Source organism: Phocoena phocoena, chromosome 6 (genome assembly GCF_963924675.1).
Source record: "Phocoena phocoena chromosome 6, mPhoPho1.1, whole genome shotgun sequence".
NCBI classification, from domain to species: Eukaryota; Metazoa; Chordata; class Mammalia; order Artiodactyla; family Phocoenidae; genus Phocoena; species Phocoena phocoena.
This window is the reverse complement of record NC_089224.1, coordinates 88,294,636-88,313,566: the sequence shown is the minus strand read 5'-3', so window position 1 is coordinate 88,313,566 and position 18,931 is coordinate 88,294,636. Positions and strand designations below refer to the sequence as shown.

At 43.7% G+C, this 18,931-nt stretch overlaps 1 protein-coding gene across 1 annotated transcript in view; it reads right to left on the bottom strand.

Annotated features, from left to right (window-relative positions):
* Positions 1–753: 753 nt before the first annotated feature.
* FKTN (fukutin) overlaps positions 754–18,931 on the bottom strand; it is an 81,918-nt gene continuing 63,740 nt past the window's right edge. The window contains exon 11 of the mRNA XM_065879927.1: positions 754–902. Coding sequence (XP_065735999.1) covers positions 754–902 — 149 coding nt within the window. The remainder of the gene's footprint in view (positions 903–18,931) is intronic.

Genomic DNA, 18,931 nt, shown 5'->3' with positions numbered 1-18,931 from the left:
AGGCAGCGCTTGCCTTGCGATGAAGTTCAGGCGTCCGGGAAAGCATCTCGGCTAAAGTTTCGCACGTGCCAGGTGTCCAGGAGTCGCTCATCCCGACGCAGAAGCTGCCTAAGCGGCCCTCGGAGACACATCAAGGGGTGCCCGGGCATCGGACACCAAGGCGCAGCAGCCCCGCCAACACGCGCTAGAGGACCCGCCAGGCTCCCCCGGAGCCGCACCACCGCCCCTGCTCCGCGAAAAGCCCCCAGGTTCTCTCACCGAGTCGCCTTGGTGGCTGCCACCAAGTCAACTCCACACCCCTGCCCTCCTCGGGGAGCTGCGCCGGAGACCCGCTGGCCCACCAGCCCCGGCAGTGCCCACGTCCCTCTCGGAGTCCACGCACCTCCTCTCCAAGATCCAGGAGCCCGCGCGCGCCGTAGTTGTCGCCCTCGCCTGGGCGCCGCGCCTCCGCTACTGCCTTTATAGGACACCGCCCTTTGTCTCGGGGACCCAGGGGGCCCCTTTCTGACCCGGACTCCGCAGGTCCCTCCCTCCCCCCTCCCCCCACGGCGCGCCCGCTTCCCAGGACCAGCCTCCCTGTGTTCTAGAAACGGAGCAGAGGCGGAAGGAAAACCGTGCTTTGCCTAAGGCTTGGGGACGGGAGGGGTGGTGCCACCTACCCGACCACGGCAAAGCCGGGCGTGTGACCTACCCACCCTCTTCCACGTCTACAAACCTCGGAAAGTCCATGCCACGCGGTTAACTCATCAGATGTCAATCATTTAAGGCCCAGTAAGTCTCCAACTGTAGTTCAAGAACCACTTGCTTCAGAATCATGGGTGAGGGGAGGCAGATCTCAATATCCACAACCCAGACCACCATATCAGGTTTTCTGGGGATGGGGTCCGAAATCTGCGTTTTTACTAAGTATCCCAGCAGATGAAGACGCACAAAGAAATTTAACAATCACTGCACTGGACAGATCCCCAGATTTATTCATCCCAGCTTCCAGAGTGCCCTGGGCACTTGGTATTTCAGGGCCTCCTCATTGGTCTTCCTGATTCTGTACTTTCCTCTTTCCGTCCATTCTCCAACATCACCCAGAATGATCCTATGAAAACCCAAGTCAGGTTTCTGTCACTTCTCACTCAGAGCCTTCCCCTGGCTCCCCATTTCACTCAGAGTTAAGTTGAAGTCTTAACAATGGCTCCCAGATTTTACCTGACCCCATGTGTTCCTTCTCTCCTTGGGGTGTACTCAGCTCTGGAACACTCCAGTCACCCTCCTGCCTCAGGGCCTTTGCACTGTCTGTTTCTACGGCCTGAAACACTCTTCCCCCTCAAGTTATCCAAATAGTTCCTTCCCTCACCTCCTTTCATTCATTCAGAAATTATTATTGAGTGTCTGCTATGGGCCAGTGCCTGTTATAGGCACTGGGGATACAAGTTCAAACAAAACAGACACAAATTCTGCCCTCAAGGAGCTGACATTCTTCAGGTCTTTGCTCAAATGTCACCTTCTCCATGAGGGTTCTCTGACCACAGTATCTAAAATTGCACGTTCACACACACAGGACTCTCCATCCTCCTGCCCTGCTTTATTCTTCTCCTTAGCACTCACCCCCATTTAGTAATATTTTACCCGTTTATCTTGTCTGTCTCCTCCTCAAACCCAGTGAACAGGCATTCTTCAAATGTTGGTTGATAAATGAATGGGTAAGTAACAAAATTCTAGGCATCACACTCTCTGAAGGTACCAGCATAGGATTTGGCACAATAAATTCACAAGTGCATTAAAGCTTAGTGGATAAGAGCAAAGGACTCTGGATTTGCATTACCCAGGTTGAAATCCCTGATGTACCCATTTATGTGACCTTAGGTAAATCATGTAACTTCTCCCTACCTCAATTTCCTCATCTGTAAAATTTAGCACTGTACCTAGTACACGGTCAGACTACTATAAATTTTACTGTGGTAAATTGTATTATTGTTACAACTACTGGCTCCCTTCCTTGTGAGAGGATTACATAGCCCCTCCCATTGTCATGTGACTGGCAATGCCTCCCTGTAGGTGAAGGGAGAGCAATTCCTCACTCCCTTCCAGGCTTGGCCATGTGACTTGCATCAGCCAATGGAATGTGAGCAAACTTGACGTGGTGGTGATAGAACAGAAGCTCTAACAGCCAAATGTAAAATAGATAGCTAGTGGGAAGCAGCCACAGCCGCATAGCACAGGGAGATCAGCTCAGTGCTTTGTGACCACCTAGAGGGGTGGGATAGGGAGGGTGGGAAGGAGGGAGATGCAAGAGGGAGGGGATATGGGGATATATGTATACATAGAGCTGATTCACTTTGTTATACAGCAGAAACTAATACAACATTGTAAAGCAATTATACTCCAATAAAGATGTTTAAAAAAAAAGAGTGATTGCTGGTTGGGCTTCGTCGTGAGAAAGTAATGTTTGGGGTTGCTTTCTCAGCCTGGAAGCTATAAAGCAAACCCATAGCCAACCACAGCCTTCACATCACATGAGTGAGGAATAAATCTTTGCTGTTGTAAGCCACTGAGATTTGGGGGTTGTTTGTCCTCCTCCTCAAAAAAAAAATGCATACAGTTCTTATTATAAGTAAAAAAGTTGTTGCATAAACTGCTAGTTCTCAGAGGGCAGGAAAGTGAAGAAAATTCTGTATCTGCCTTTAAGGAGTTCACAGTCTTTGGGAGGAAGAGGACATGACAAAAATGACTAAATACAAGACAGACAGTCCTGAGTGCCAGAGAGTATGAAATTGGAGTTAAGGAGGCAAAGATTCTAGCTGGAGGATCAGCAATTGCTCGTGGGAGGGATGCCATTTAAACTAGGCCTTGAGGCAGGGCTGCCTCTGACATATGTGGGGCTCAGGACAAGGGTACAAATGGAGACTCCTGACCTATCCACATTCCCATTCTTTTCCCACCCCCTTCTCTGTGAAGGGTCTTGTGTACATGACGTGGAATCCCAGCCCACACAGACCTAAGGAAGAGCCCTGTGAAGGTTCTGAAAATAGGCTCAGGGCCACTTGAGCAGAAATGCAGGGGTTCTGGATATACAGAGTGTGGTATAAATTCAGGGGTCCCTGATACCCTGGGTGTGGTCTAGAATGTGGGACATGGGCACCTGGTGGGCATTGGAGGAGGACCAGAGCAGGTCCATCTAAAGCACAGAATCCAAGGCAGGGTCCCCGATCACCTGGGTGCAAAAGTGGGAAATGCTGGATAGGAACTACACACGTATGAGTGCAGGAGAGGGCAGTCCATATGAAGGCAACTGTGTGCCTTGAACATTGGAGTGATATGTTTTGATTTACAGTTACAAGCCTCATTCTGGTGGCAGTCAGCGGATGGATTAGAGGGTGGGTTGGAGAGAATGAATGGGTCAATTATGCATAGGCACAAAAGGGGCCTTTGGGAACATACTCTAATATTTGCAGTGAGCAGCCCTGATTTGTCCTTTCTGCCATCTGTCTCTGTGTGCCACTGAGGGGAACTGCTGCCTCATGGTGCCTCATGGTGCCCAGGTCTCCCACCCGACCTGTTGTACCTCAATCCTGATAGAGGGCATGTTGGAATTTAAACCAAGGACCTACATTACCCTTCCTCTCGGCCAAAAGCCTGCGAGGTAATATATTCTTAATGGCACGTTCTACAGTTGTAAAAATGAAGTGTAGCAACTAGGAAGCAAGACTGGAAATGTGTGAGGCTAAGGTAAGCAGCAGTAAGTGTAAAATAGGACCTGTGTACAAGTGGACGAGGACTGAGAGACAGGACGAGGGAAAAGATGAGGACTGTGGAGAAGGGAGCACAGATGTGTTGGCACAGTGCAACCAGGGTCGACATTTGTTTTCTTCTCTGAAGTTTCTTCCATGTTATTGTTGGTTTTATAATTTTTGAAATGGGGGAAACCGTCTTGGTGCAGCATTCCACTAGCAGTGATGCTTCAGCGTGATGGGCCCTCTCCCATCCTGGTCTCCCATCCTGGTCTCCCAGTGTGGAGAGTTTAGGGGCGAGGTCTTGCAGGGGAAGGGGTTGAAGTAGGAATTTACATAATCCGATTATTGGGGGATTAGATTTGGGCAGCTAAACGCCTCTGTGTGCTTGAGCTAAAACCCTTACTATTCATGGCTCTCACCGCCCCCTGGAGAGACTGCACCTGCGGGCTCCTGGGGAGGGACGAGAGGGTTGGGGAGAGAAGAGCAGGTCCCTAGGAGGGCTGGGGCATTGTCAGCCTCTCTGGTTCTGCTGTCTTAATTGATCTGTCTGGATTAGCCTGTGAATGCTGGATCTCTAGTCCTGTGTGCTGGGGCTGTTAGCTTCAGAAAAGACGAACCTGAGGTTTTCAGAAGGGACTCCTGTGAGCCCAGGTGGTTGTGGACCAAAGTCATTTTGGCTGGAGGTCAAGCGTCAGCTCCATCCAGTCTTAAAACTCCCTTCTTCCCCGCTCATTCTCAACCCCCTTCCCAATCCCCAATTCTGCATATCCAGGCCCCAAAGCATCCATCTATTTCTCCATTCATCCAGTCATACATTCAGCCCCCCTGCCATCCATCTATTGTTAAGCTTCCATCAATTTATTCATCACATGAATTAGCTGGTTCTTGATAGTTAATAAAATTTACTAGTAAATCCTAGATAGATTTTGTTCCTTCAAGTGTGCTACCTTGCAAGTCAATTTTGGTATTTTGACATATGAACTTTGACATTTTCACATTCATTAATAAAGTGTTATATACAGTTATTCAGAGTGAGACAGGCTGGGACCTGGGCCCCTTTGCTGCAGTGCTGCAATGCTTGCACCTGGGCACACCTCTCCTCTAGCAGCAAAATACAAAGAAACTGTCTGGGACTAAAAATAACTGTGCATGCGCAGTTGGGACAAATTCTGGACAAAAGATACAAAGAGACCAAAAAACCCAACTGCCACTTTTGAAGAGCCTGGAGCAAAAGCAGGGTACTGCCCATGCCCTCTGCACACTAATATGTATAAAATAGATAACTAATGAGAACCTGCTGTATAGCACAGGGAACTCCACTTTGCTGTACAGTAGAAACTAACAACTATACCCCAATAAAAAATAAATAAATTTTAAAAATAATAAAAAAAAATAAAGAAAACCCCACCACCTAAGGGGTGGGCAAAGCACCTAAGCCACCCCAGCCACCCCTCCGGCGAGACCCCTGGACACACCCCTGCCCTCGCCCCATATAAGGAACAAGCTCACCGCCCCCTCAGGGAGCAAGCAAACAAAGGAACCTGTGGTTTGTTCTCGCTCCCCACTGCTGCAACAGGGGCCCCAATAAAGCCTTGCCTGAATTCCTTCTATGGCCTCTAGTCAATTTTCATTGATTGGGGAAGGCCAAGAATGCTGGTCGGTAACAAATGCTTTCAAAAATATCTCTGTATTTACATTATCAACTTTCTCATTCCTCATGTTATGTGTCTAGGACTTCTCTCTCCTTTATTAGCTTTGCAGAGCTGTTCATTTTATTTTTCTCTTAAAAAACTACCTCTGTGGTTCACCATTTTTCTGATTTTCTAATGTATTAATTTCTACTATATCTTTATTTATTTTTTTGACTTTCCAGGTTTCATCTTTTTTAATTGAGGTAACTGGTTTATAACACTATGTAAGTTTCCTGTGTACAACATTCTATTTCAACTTCTGTATACACTACAGTGTGCTTACCACCGAAAGTTTAGTTTCCATCGTCACCATAGAGCTGACCCCCTTTTAGCCATATCGCCCCCTCCCCTTCCCCTCTGGTAACCACTATTCCATTTTCTTCATCTAAGTTTTAGTTTTTGCTTGTTTAATATTTCACATATGAGTGAAATCATACTGTATTTGTCTTTCTGACTTATTTCACTTTCTACCATACCTTTATTAAATCTGCTTTTTCATTTGCCTATGTTTATTTTGTTCTTTCTCCATCTCCCATTCTTAGATTGTTTATTAATTTTCATTCTTCCTTGTTTAATAAGAAAAGCATTTCAGGCTATGAATTTTCTTCTGATATACCTTTGGTGTCATCCTTCACTTCCATGTGCAGTATCTTTGCCATTAGCCTCTAACATCTGTTGTTTATTTTTTCTTTTTGAAACTTTTAAAAAATTTCCTTATCGTATTTTTTGGTAACCATGTGCTATTAACTTCTAATTTTATTGCAGTGTAGTCAAAGGTATGCTCCATATTGTTTTTGCCTTGGAATATTTATAAAGAGTTTCTCTAGGTAAAACTTCTATAAATCATCCGTAGGTAATAGAAAAGGAGATATATCTTTTGTTTGAAAAATAAAAAAATTTTTATATACATCCATTAAATTGATCCTCTATATTCATGGGAGTTTGGGTCTATTTGATCTGTTAGAGAGAGTTATGTGAAAATCTCCCTCTACTGTTTAGTGTCTGTTCCTTCCTTTTGGTTTTTCCAAGAGTGTTTGCTTTAAATATTTATATCTTGAGATACAATGCATTTTGCACATAAAGACTCCTGGAAGTTTTATTGACTTAAGAGAATTGTGCCCTGTGTCAACAAAATGATCTTCTTTGCCTTGCTTCTTCTCATGAATTCCATTTTGTTTTGTGATATTACAACTCCTGTTTATAACTTTGCTTTTTCCAAATAAAACTGTGCCAATTCTTTGACAACTAAATTTGTCAGTATGTGGGTGTTACTTTTGGTCATAGGTTTTATCTTTCTGTGATATTTTATTTGGGAAATTTAAACTCCTTTGAATCCTCTGGGTTTTTTTTTTTTGTGGTACGCGGGCCACTCACTGTTGTGGCCTCTCCCGTTGTGGAGCACAGGCTCTGGACGCGCAGGCTCAGCGGCCATGGCTCACGGGCCCAGCTGCTCCGTGGCATGTGGGATCTTCCCGGACCGGGGCACGAACCCGTGTCCCCTGCATCGGCAGGCGGACTCTCAACCACTGCGCCACCAGGGAAGCCCTCCTCTTTTTTAAAAGCGCCCCCATCTCCATTTTGAATTCTTTAAAGCAAGTCTCATTCTAGTTTACTTGCTTTTGATGAATGAATGCAAGACAGCACTGACTCATTTCTCCAAACAGCTGCCTTCAGCTTGCCCTGCTTTCCGTCAGAAGTCACATAGCTTGTTTCTGTGAAATGAACGCTTCTAAGGCCATGGAAGGAGTTTCTGGTGATTGCTTAATTTGTTTTTTAAGGAGATGAGAAGAACATTCTGGCTGCTGTATGGAGGGGGCCAAGAAATGATATGGGGAGACTAGGAAGCTGTGACAGGAATACAGACGAGAGAGGATGATGGCTTGACCTAGGGGGTGGCATCGAGCACCAACTCTGGGCCACACACTGAATTCTCTACCGCTATTATGTAGCACTAAGTACTAGGTGTCACACTAGGCATTTCACCCAATTTTCTCATTTAATATGAGAAATTATATATTTTCATTATAAAGTTACATAACAAGGTGTTATCCTAGACAAAATACCACTCCCCCACAATTTAGCTCCCAAATAAATTGAGTATTTACCTAAATTCTAAAATGTATGCCCAAAGAAACAAGCTTTCAAACACAGCTGACTGTTTCACTAGCAATTTTTACACAAACATCTTTTCAGAGCCAGCAGGGGCTATAAATTCTCGTGGACGTTAATGTCACTCCATTCACAGGACTCACAGGGCAAACTGATTAGCTAACCTCCTCTTCCCGCCTCCCCTACTCTAACCTCCCCTGAATGAAAAAAATAACAGAACAAGTAGCTGCTCTATGATGAAAGCGGGTGATGTGGGAAACCAGGGTACGTGGAAGGAAGAAATACACTGATGTGGCCCACATCTTTACCCGAGCATTGGGAGGGATGAGAGCTTTGATCTTCTCTCCTAAGGAAAGAGAGATCTGGCTGTTTCATCATCATTTGGAGACTTCCCTGAGGTCATTCCCTAGTCATGACAGAAAAGTAAAGCTGCTAGAATCTTTAGACCAGAGTCCCTGAGGCACACAGGTTTTGTGGCCCTGGACACACTCATAGATAGGAACAACAAAGGAAAAAAATTATACCGATTTACGAGGAAGCACACCTGCTGTCCACTGGGTTTTTCCCCCCTGCAGCACACTGTGACTTTCAGTGACAAAAGAGGAGAAACAATATTACTCTGTAAATAAGTTATCCTTACTTGGAAGCTTGCCACAGCCTGTTACCAAACATCCTCCATCTACGAAGGAGTGAACGAACGTTGAATCTCAGGGATGGTCCTCAACTGGATCCACATGTAAGGAGCCCTGTTTGAATAAAGAAGGTGGAGGTGAGGAGAGTGATCCAACCACAATCCGGAATCAGATTTGCAAAGGTTCCCTGTACTGTTGTTCTTCTGCCCCGTTGATGCCCTTTCTTCCTGTCTCCCCTCTTCTGTCTGCTAACCCAGTGCCTTGCCTGGGATAAGCACAATGATGAGGCTACTGGTTTGCATTTAAGTAGAGGAATTTGTTAATTGGTCTAGAGGCTCACTGCTGCATTGTAACTTTCTCAAACTGGCCACTTATTTAAGAAATAAAAAGCTGGTCAAATTGCAAAAAAAAATTACTCTTCTGAGCCTGTTTTCTATAAACTGGGAGTAATAAATACTCATTGATATGCTGTGGACTAAGTGGGAAAAGGTACTGAGAAATACCAAATGGAAAGCAGCTTTGTATAGAAGCTGAGAGGCATTTCATTAGGCTTTGGAGGCAGACTGGTGTTTGAATTCCTGCTCTGACACCAGCTGCCATCCTGGGCAGGTTACTTAACTTCTCCCAGTCTCAATTTTCTCAGCTGTAAACTGGAAATAATATCAACTTCATGGATTATTGTAAAGACTCAGTGCACTAATGTACATGAAGTTAGTGACTAGGAGTAAATGCTTTAAAACAGTGGTAATAGGCATCTAATAAAGTCATAGTTGCTCAATAAATAATCATTTTATTACCAGAAAACTCTACCCAAAAACTAGATGGGGAATATGAACACATGCCTCTAATTTTCTCCAAAGGGTACTTTGATATTTTTCTTTCATTTGTCCAACTCAGTATCCTGGCTCTCACCTCTCTCCTTCCAGTTGCTTTGGGTCCTGTGCTACTAAGAAGCATTTATTTCCTTCCACTAATTGAAGCCAACATCCCAGGGCTGGATGGATTAAGGAGATGTCAGAGAGGGGGGAAAGAAAAGCTTCCCTTGAGCATCAGGCTCTCTCTTCCAGTTAATTTTCACTCTCCAGTTCCCCAGACCCAGTACCCCTTGGTAACTGCCCCCCACCACACACACACATTTCTCCACCAAGACACCTGGTGTTGAGGCCAGGCGGGTATTTCTGTCCAGAGCAAATGTTGACCGTCGCAGCAAAAACCAGGACATGTAACTGCCTCAAGTGAGTGGGCTTTTCTTCCCTTAGTTACCAAGTAGCGGGATGCACAGCCCTGGGTGTGCCCAGCTGCTGACACTCTCAAGACCAGGCTGGCTTGGCCTCAACTTTGTAGGCCTGGAGTTGTGAGTGCTTCTATTTCCAGCCAATAAACTGAAGTGCAGTGGGAAAGCAAGGGTGGTGAGGGTGGGCAGAGCCAGGTACTGGAGAAAAGAAAGGGGTGGGGTGCGACTCCCCTCTTCCACTTTACATTCTCTGCTCTTTGTATAAGAGACATGATTCATCAGCGGGTCCCCTAGATGAGGATTTAGATGCTCTGCGGGCAGCAGATACAAGTGCAGCCTTCTTGCAGAAAGTAAATTCATTGAATACTCCCCATAAAGTCAATAATGTCAGGCTTATCAGCTGTCCTCATTCCCCATGCAGCCCCGGGGGACCAGGACTTGAAATAAAGGCCACAGCTCCAGGGGCTGGAGAGTGAAGGTGCAGAATTGGGCTGGTGAGGGTCTTCTGTCTTCCTGGGCTGAGTTTTAGGCAGGTGGGGGGAAATCTGCCAGGCCTGAGCTGCCCAGAGCCCTCAGCTTCCCAGACTGACAAATCCCAAACCAAACACATATACTGAGGGGATGAGGGAGGCACTCCCTGACCCCTCAAATCCAGCAGATGTTTTCAGGAGGCTCCCCTGGGGCATCTTAGGAAGATTAAAGGATGTTACTTTAAATCTAACCAATAAAAAACCTTCAGAGGAAACCCTGACTTCTCACCACAGTTCTCACCTCTGTTTTTCATAACACAGATACTTCTGCACTACCCAAGAGCACATCCATCTCTTCTAGCTGGTGGAGATTTGGTTTCTTTGCAAATTGTCTGAAACAAGTGGGTTTATCAGCTGAGGTTTCAGACCCGATTTTGAGATTTACGCTGTAGCTGAAGCAGACTGTTTAACAAGATATACCTGTGCTTGGCTCCCCTCCATTCACCACCCCTATGATCCCAGCAGATGGGGTCCCAAACTTTCCTGGGGGGATAGGAGGTAGGGTGGAGAGAGTGATGTCAGTTGTTAGCAAAGCTGTGCTTCTAGTACAACTAGAATACCTCTTCTTCACCCTTTGGAGACCAGAGTCTTCAGAGGTGAACAGACAATAGGGAAATGAGGACCAGGTTAAGACACTGAATTGAACACCTCTACTGGGCCCATCTCCTCTCCTGGCTTCAGTTCCCCCAGATCCCAGAGCTAGGCCTTGTGGTGTCCCCACAGGGACAGCCCATCCTGTCCTGGCTTCTGACTGAAGCAGCAGGTGTAGAAATAGCTCCAGCCTCTTCCCCACAGCTCTCACATTGCCTACACTGTGGTGCCCAGGCCTAATGCTGACTTCCCCAGAGCCTAGGACCTCACTACCGACTCTCCTGCCCCAATTCATCTAACTGAGCCTTGGCCCTCAAATGCCTGTTCTAATTCCTGAAGCCCCCTGGATAAGACCCTACCCTGGTCCCAGCGTGCTTTTCTGAGGCCAGCAGCACTGATCTTGAGCCCCACTTCCCAGAGCAACACCAAGTGCCCCTCAGCCTCAAGCACTTCCTGCCCCTGGACTCCCTGTGTCCGTGCCTGGAACTGGCTGGGAATTCCTAGGATTGACCTTACCTGAGTCACCTGAGTGGCTTACGACCACCTGGCTAAGTCTCTGTCTTCTGTCCTGCAACTGTACGGATCCCAGGGTTTTGGGGATGAGTCTGTGTGAACCTAAATTTCCCCAAATCCCTACTCCACCCTTGAAAGAGCTTCATGAATGTTTGTTGTGTCAATGAATGAACCTCGGCCCTTAGCACTGTGGCTGTGAGTAGTAATCTAGTCAGAAGTGTTTATTGAAGGCATCATGCTCTGATTCAAATAAACCTTCTCCATTTTCTCTCACCTGTATGTTACAGCACGATATTTACTGCCCCCACAGTCTGCTCCTTGCCCACCTTTCTATTTGTATTTTTTGCTACTTATCCATATATAGACAGATGGTCTTTTTCACTGCTCCATAAAGCCCATTCTGGGACTGTACTGATTCCTTCTCTTCAAGAATACTTTCTTCCCTTTCTTCATTTATTCAAATTTTCTGTTCATTAAGTCTTAGGATCCAGCTGAACTTCACTGTCCCTCTCCCTGTCCTCCTTCCCGGAGCTTTTTGTAGCCTCAGACCACCTTCTACAAAGTGTGGGATCTTTGGTTCCCCTACCTAAGCCTGGTCTTTGAAATTCAATTCTTTTAAGTGTTATGTTGTTTGTTTGTTTTTTGCGATACGCGGGCCTCTCACTGTTGTGGCCTCTCCCGTTGCCGAGCACAGGCTCCAGACGCGCAGGCTCAGTGGCCATGGCTCACGGGGCCAGCCGGTCCGCAGCATGTGGGATCTTACCGGACCGGGGCCCGAACCTGTGTCCCTTGCATCGGCAAGCAGACTGTCAACCACTGCGCCACCAGGGAAGCCCCTATTGTTTTTTTAACATCTTTATTGGAGTATAATTACTTTACAATGGTGTGTTATTTTCTGCTTTATAAAAAAATGAATCAGCTATATATATATACATGTCCCCCTATCTCCTCCCTTCCACCCTCCTTTCCCACCCCTCTAGGTGGTAACAAACCACCAAGCTGATCTCCCTGTGCTATGTGGCTGCTTCCCACTAGGTATCTCTTTTAGGTTTGGTAGTGTATATATGTCCACGCCACTCTCTCACTTTGTCCAATCTTACCCTTCCCCCTCCCCGTATCCTCAATTCCATTCTCTACTACATCTGCGTCTTTATTCCCATCTTGCCCCTAGGTTCTTCATGACCATTTTTTTTTTTTTTTAGATTCCATATACATGTGTTAGCATACGGTATTTGCTTTTCACTTTCTGACTTACTTCACTCTGTATGAAGGACTCTAGGTCCATCCACCTCACTACAAATAACTCAATTTCATTTCTTTTTATGGCTGAGTAATATTCCATTGTATATATGTGCCACATCTTCTTTATCCATTCATCTGTTGATGGACACTTAGGTTGCTTCCATCTCCTGGCTATTGTAAATAGAGCTGCAATGAACATTGTGGTACATGACTCTTTTTGAATTATGGTTTACTCAGGATTTATGCCCAGTAGTGGGATTGCTGGGTCATATGGTAGTTCTACTTCTAGTTTTTTAAGGAACCTCCATACTGTATTCCACAGTGGCTATATCAATATACATTCCCCGCAACAGTGCAAGAGGGTTCCCTTTTCTCCACACCCTTTCCAGCATTTATTGTTTATAGATTTTTTGATGTGTGCCATTCTGACTGGTGTGAGATGATATCTCATTGTAGTTTTGATTTGCATTTCTCTAATGATTAATGATGTTGAGCATTCTTTCATGTGTTTGTGGGCAATCTGTATATCTTCTTTGGAGAAATGTCTATTCAGGTCTTCTGCCCATTTTTGGATTGGGTTGTTTGTTTTTTTGTTATTGAGCTGCATGAGCTGCTTGTAAATGTTGAAGATTAATCCTTTGTCAGTTGCTTCATTTGCAAATATTTTCTCCCATTCTGAGGATTGTCTTTTCATCTGGTTTATGGTTTCCTTTGCAGTGCAAAAGCTTTTAAGTCTCATTAGGTCCCAGTTGTTTATTTTTGTTTTTATTTCCACTTCTCTAGGAGGTGGGTCAAAACGGATCTTGCTGTGATTTATGTCATAGAGTGTTCTGCCTATGTTTTCTTCTAAGAGTTTGATAGTGTCTGGCCTTACATTTAGGTCTTTAATCCAGTTTGACTTTATTTTTGTGTATGGTGTTAGGGAGTGTTCTAATTTCATTCTTTTACATGTAGCTGTCCAGTTTTCCCAGCACCACTTTGAAGAGGCTGTCTTTTCTCCACTGTATATTCTTGCCTCCTTTATCAAAGATAAGGTGACCATATGTGCGTGGGTTTATCTCTGAGCTTTCTATCCTGTTCCACTGATCTATATTTCTGTTTTTGTGTCAGTACCATACTGTCTTGATTACTGTAGCTTTGTAGTATACTCTGAAGTCAGGGAGCCTGATTTCTCGAACTCCGTTTTTCTTTTTCAAGACTGCTTTGGCTATTTGGGGTCGTTTGTGTTTCCATACAAATTGTGAAAATATTTGTTCTAGCTCTGTAAAAAATGACAGTGGTAATTTGATAGGGATTGCATCGAATATGTAGATTGCTTTGGGTAGTAGAGTCATTTTCACAATGTGGATTCTTCCAATCCAATAATATGGTATATCTCTCCATCTGTTTGTATCATCTTTAATTTCTTTCATCAGTGTCTTATAGTTTTCTGCATACAGGACTTTGTCTCCTTAGGTAGGTTTATTCCTAGATATTTTATTCTTTCTGTTGCAATGGTAAATGGAGTGTTTTCTTAATTTCACTTTCACTTTCAGATTTTTCATCATTAGTGTATAAGAATGCAAGAGATTTCTGTGCATTAATTTTGTATCCTGCTACTTTACCAAATTCATTGATTACTATTAGTAGTTTTCTGGTAGCATCTTTAGGATTCTGTGTGTATAGTATCATGTCATCTGCAAACAGTGACAACTTTACTTCTTTTCCAATTTGGATTCCTTTTATTTCTTTTTCTTCTCTGACTGCTGTGGCTAAAACTTCCAAAACTATGTTGAATAATAGTGGTGAGAGTGGGAAACCTTGTCTTGTTCCTGATCTTAGTGGAAATGGTTTCAGTTTTTCACCATTGAGAATGATGTTGGCTGCGGGTTTATCATATATGGCCTTTATTATATTGAGGTAAGTTCCCCTATGCCTACTTTCTGGAGCATTTTTATCATAAATGGGTGTTGAATTTTGTCAAAAGCTTTCTCTGCATCTATTGAGATGATCATATAGTTTTTCTCCTTCAATTTGTTAATATGGTTTATCACACTGATTGATTTGCATATATTGGAGAGTCTTTGCATTCCTGGGATAAACCCCACTTGATCATAGTGTATGATCCTTTTAATGTGCTGTTGGATTCTGTTTGCTAGTATTTTGGTGAGGATTTTTGCATTGGTGTTCATCAGTGATATTGGCCTATAGTTTTCTTTCTTTGTGACGTCTTTGTCTGGTTTTGGTATCAGGGTGATGGTGTCCTCATAGAATGAGTTTGGGAGTGTTCCTCTCTCTGCTATATTTTGGAAGAGTTTGAGAAGGGTAGGTGTTAGCTCTTCTCTAAATGTTTGATAGAATTCACCTGTGAAGCCATCTGGAACTGGGCTTTTGTTTGTTGGAAGATTTTTAATCACAGTTTCAATTTCTGTGCCTGTGATTGGTCTGTTCATATTTTCTATTTCTTCCTGGTTCAGTCTTGGAAGGTTGTGCGTTTCTAAGAATTTGTCCATTTCTTCCAGGTTGTCCATTTTATTGGCATATAGTTGCTTGTAGTAATCTCTCATGATCCTTTGTATTTCTGCAGTGTCAGTTGTTACTTCTCCTTTTTCATTTCTAATTCTATTGATTTGAGTCTTCTCCCTTTTTTTCTTGATAAGTCTGGCTAATGGTTTATCAGTTTTGTCTATCTTCTCAAAGAACAAGATTTTTTTTTTTTTTTTCTTGAATGAATAAATGTAGGAGTAAACAGTAGAAAGCATATTATCTAATATGTCTAAACGGCATCTATCTCATTCCCTACCGGTCAAAGCAGAACTCTTTTTTTTTTTTTTTTTTTTGCGGTACGCAGGCCTCTCACTGTTGTGGCCTCTCCCGTTGCGGAGCACAGGCTCCGGACGCGCAGGCTCAGCGGCCATGGCTCACGGGCCCAGCCGCTCCACGGCATGTGGGATCTTCCCGGACCGGGGCATGAACCCGTGTCCTCTGCATCGGCAGGCAGGCTCTCAACCACTGCGCCACCAGGGAAGCCCAGAACAAGCTTTTAGTTTTATTGATCTTTGCTATCATTTCCCTCATTTATTTTTCATTTATTTCTGTTCCTATCTTTATGATTTCTTTCCTTCTGCTAACTTTGGGGATTTTTTGTTCTTCTTTCCATAATTGCTTTAGGTGTAAGGTTAGCTTGTTTATTTGAGATGTTTCCTGTTTCTTAAGGTAGGATTGTATTGCTATAAACTTCCCTCTTAGAAGTGCTTTCGGTGCATCCCATAGGTTTTGGGTCATCGTGTCTCCATTGTAATTTGTTTCTAGGTATTTTTAAATTTCCTCTTCGAGTTCTTCAGTGACCTCTTGGTTATTAAGTAGTGAATTGTTTAGCTACCATGTGTTTGTAGTTTATACAGACTTTTTCCTGTAATTGATATCTAGTCTCATAGCGTTGTGGTCAGAAAAGATAGTTGATACATTTCAGTTTTCTTAAATTTACCAAGGCTTGATTTGTGACCCAAGTTATGATCTATCCTGGAGAATGTTCCATGAGCACTTGAGAAGAGTGTGTATTCTGTTGTTTTTGGATGGAATGTCCTATAAATATCAATTAAGTCCATCTTGTTTAATGTATCATTTAAAGCTTGTGTTTCCTTATTTTCATTTTGGATGATCTGTCCATTGGTGAAAGTGGGGTGTTAAAGTCCCCTACTATGATTGTGTTACTGTCAATTTCCCCTTTTATGGCTGTCAGCATTTGCCTTATGTATTGAGGTGCTCCTATGTTGGGTGCATAAATATTTACAATTGTTATACCTTCTTCTTGGACTGATCCCTTGATCATTATGTAGTTTCCTTCTTTTTCTCTTGTAATAGTCTTTGTTTTTTCGGTTTTTTTTGTTTTTTTTTTTTTGCGGTACGCGGGCCTCTCACTGTTGTGGCCTCTCCCGTTGCGAAGCACAGGTTCCGGACGTGCAGGCCCAGTGGCCATGGCTCACGGGCCCAGCCACTCCATGGCATGTGGGATCTTCCCAGACCAGGACACGAACCTGTGTCCCCTGCATCGGCAGGCGGACTCTCAACCACTGCGCCACCAGGGAAGTCCTAGTCTTTGTTTTAAAGTCTATTTTGTCTGATATGAGAATTGCTACTCCAGCTTTCTTTTGATCTCCATTTGCATGGAATATCTTTTTCCATCCCCTCACTTTCAGTCTGTTTGTGTCCCTAGGTCTGAAGTGGGTCTCTTGTAGACAGCATATATACAGATCTTGTTTTTGTATCCATTCAGCCAGTCTATGTCTTTTGGTTGGAGCATTTAATCCATTTATGTTTAAGGTAATTATCGATATGTATATTCCTATTACCATTTTCTTAATTGTTTCCTGTTTGTTATTGTAGGTCTGTTCCTTCTTTTGTGTTTCCTGCCTAGAGAAGTTCCTTTAGCATTTGTTGTAAAGCTGGTTTGGTGGTACTGAATTGTCTTAGCTTCTGCTTGTCTGTAAACCTTTTATTTCTCCATCAAATCTGAATGAGATCCTTGCTGGGTAGAGTAATCTTCGTTGTAGGTTTTTCTCCTTCATCACTTTAAATATGTCCTGCCACTCCCTTCTGTCTTGCAGAGTTTCTGCTGAAAGATCAGCTATTAACCTTTTGGGGATTCCCTTGTGTGTTACTTGTTGTTTTTCCCTTGCTGCTTTTAATATTTTTTCTTTGTATTTAATTTTTGATAGTTTGATTAATATGTATCTTGGTGTCTTTCTCCTTGGATTTGTCCTGTATGGGACTCTCTGCACTTCCTGGACATGATTGACTATTTCCTTTCTTATATTAGGGAAGTTTTCAACTATAATCTCTTGAAATATTTTCTCAGACCCTTTCTTTTTCTCTTCTTCTTCTGGGACCCCTATAATTCGAATGTTGGTGTGTTTAATGTTGTCCCAGAGGTCTCTGAGACTGTCCTCAATTCTTTTCATTCTTTTTTCTTTATTCTGCTCTGTGGTAGTTATTTCCACTATTTTATCTTCCAGGTCACTTATCCGTTCTTCTGCCTCAGTTATTCCGCCATCGATCCCTTCTAGAGAATTTTTAATTTCATTTATTTTGGTGTTCATCATTGTTTGTTTGCTCTTTAGTTCTTCTAGGTCCTTGTTAAACGTTTCTTGTCTTTTCTCTATTCTATTTCCAAGATTTTGGATCATGTTTCCTATCACTATTCTGAATTCTTTTTCAGGTAGACTGCCTATTTCCTCTTCATTTATTAGGTCTGGTGGGTTTTTACCTTGCTCCTTCATCTTGTGTGTTTTTCTGTCTTTTCATTTTGCTTAACTTACTGTGTTTGGGGTCTGCTTTTTGCAGCCTGCAGGTTTGAAGTTCCCGTTGTTTTTAGTGTCTGTCCCCAGTGGCTAAGGTTGGTTCAGTGGGTTGTGTAGGCTTCCTGTTGGAGGGGACTAGTGCCTGTGTTCTGGTGGATGAGGCCTGATCTTGTCTTTCTGGTGGGAAGGTCCACGTGTGGTGGTGTGTTTTGGGGTGTCTGTGTCCTTATTATGATTTTAGGCAGCCTCTCTGCTAATGGATGGGGCTGTGTTCCTGTCTTGCTGGTTGTTTGGCATAGGGTGTCGAGCACTGTAGCTTGCTGGTCATTGAGTGGAGCTGGGTCTTGGTGTTGAGATGGAGATCTCTGGGAGATTTTTGCCATTTGATATTACGTGGAGTTGGGAGGTCTTTTGCGGACCAGTGTCCTGAAGTTGGCTCTCCCACCTCAGAGGTACAGCCCCGATGCCTGGCTTTTGGGAGGTCTGAGGTTTTCTTCCAGCGTTCAGTAGGAGTTGTTCCATGTGTAGATATATTTCTGATGTATTTGTGGGGAGAAAGGTGATCTCCACGTCTTACTCTTCTGCTGTCTTGAAGCTGTATCCAAGTGTTATGTTTTAATCCTACCATCTGTCTCCCCAAAGGACAGGCCTTGTACCTGTGCCCTTGAGGCCACTCTCACTTCTCATCACCAGTCCTCAGGACAGGGCCCTCTCACCAGGAATACTTTGAAATACAGAAAGGCTCTTATCTACAGAAATATTACTTGGGATTATTAGGAAAATACAAGTTCAGAGGATTAATGCCAAAGGTTGAAATAAAAGTAAAGATAATAATATTAATAGCTATCATTTATTGAACTTCTACTCTGTACTAAGCAATATACCAGGGTTCCTATAATTCTTATAATAACTCTTATGGGCAGGTATTAATTTTAGCCTCATTAGTTGAAAAAAAAATTGGAACTCAGAAGTTAAATAACCAGCCTGATATCACAAAGCTAGGAAGTGACACCCCTGGATCTGAGTCTAGATCTCTACAACTCCAAAGCTCTTGCTGGTCCCATCAAATCCTCTGGCCCTGCATTGTCCAGTATGCTAGCTACTAGCTATATGATGCTATTTATTTTAATTAAAATCAAAGTAAACAGTGGAGAAAAGACAGCCTCTTCAATAAGTGGTGCTGGGAAAACTGGAAAGCATGTAAAAGAATGAAATTCGAACAGTCCTTAACACCATGTACAAAAATAAACTCAAAATGGATTAAAGGGGCTTCCCTGGTGGCGCAGTGGTTGAGAGTCTGCCTGCCGATGCAGGGGATATGGGTTCGTGCCCCAGTCCAGGAAGATCTCACATGCTGCGGAGCGGCTGGGCCTGTGAGCCATGGC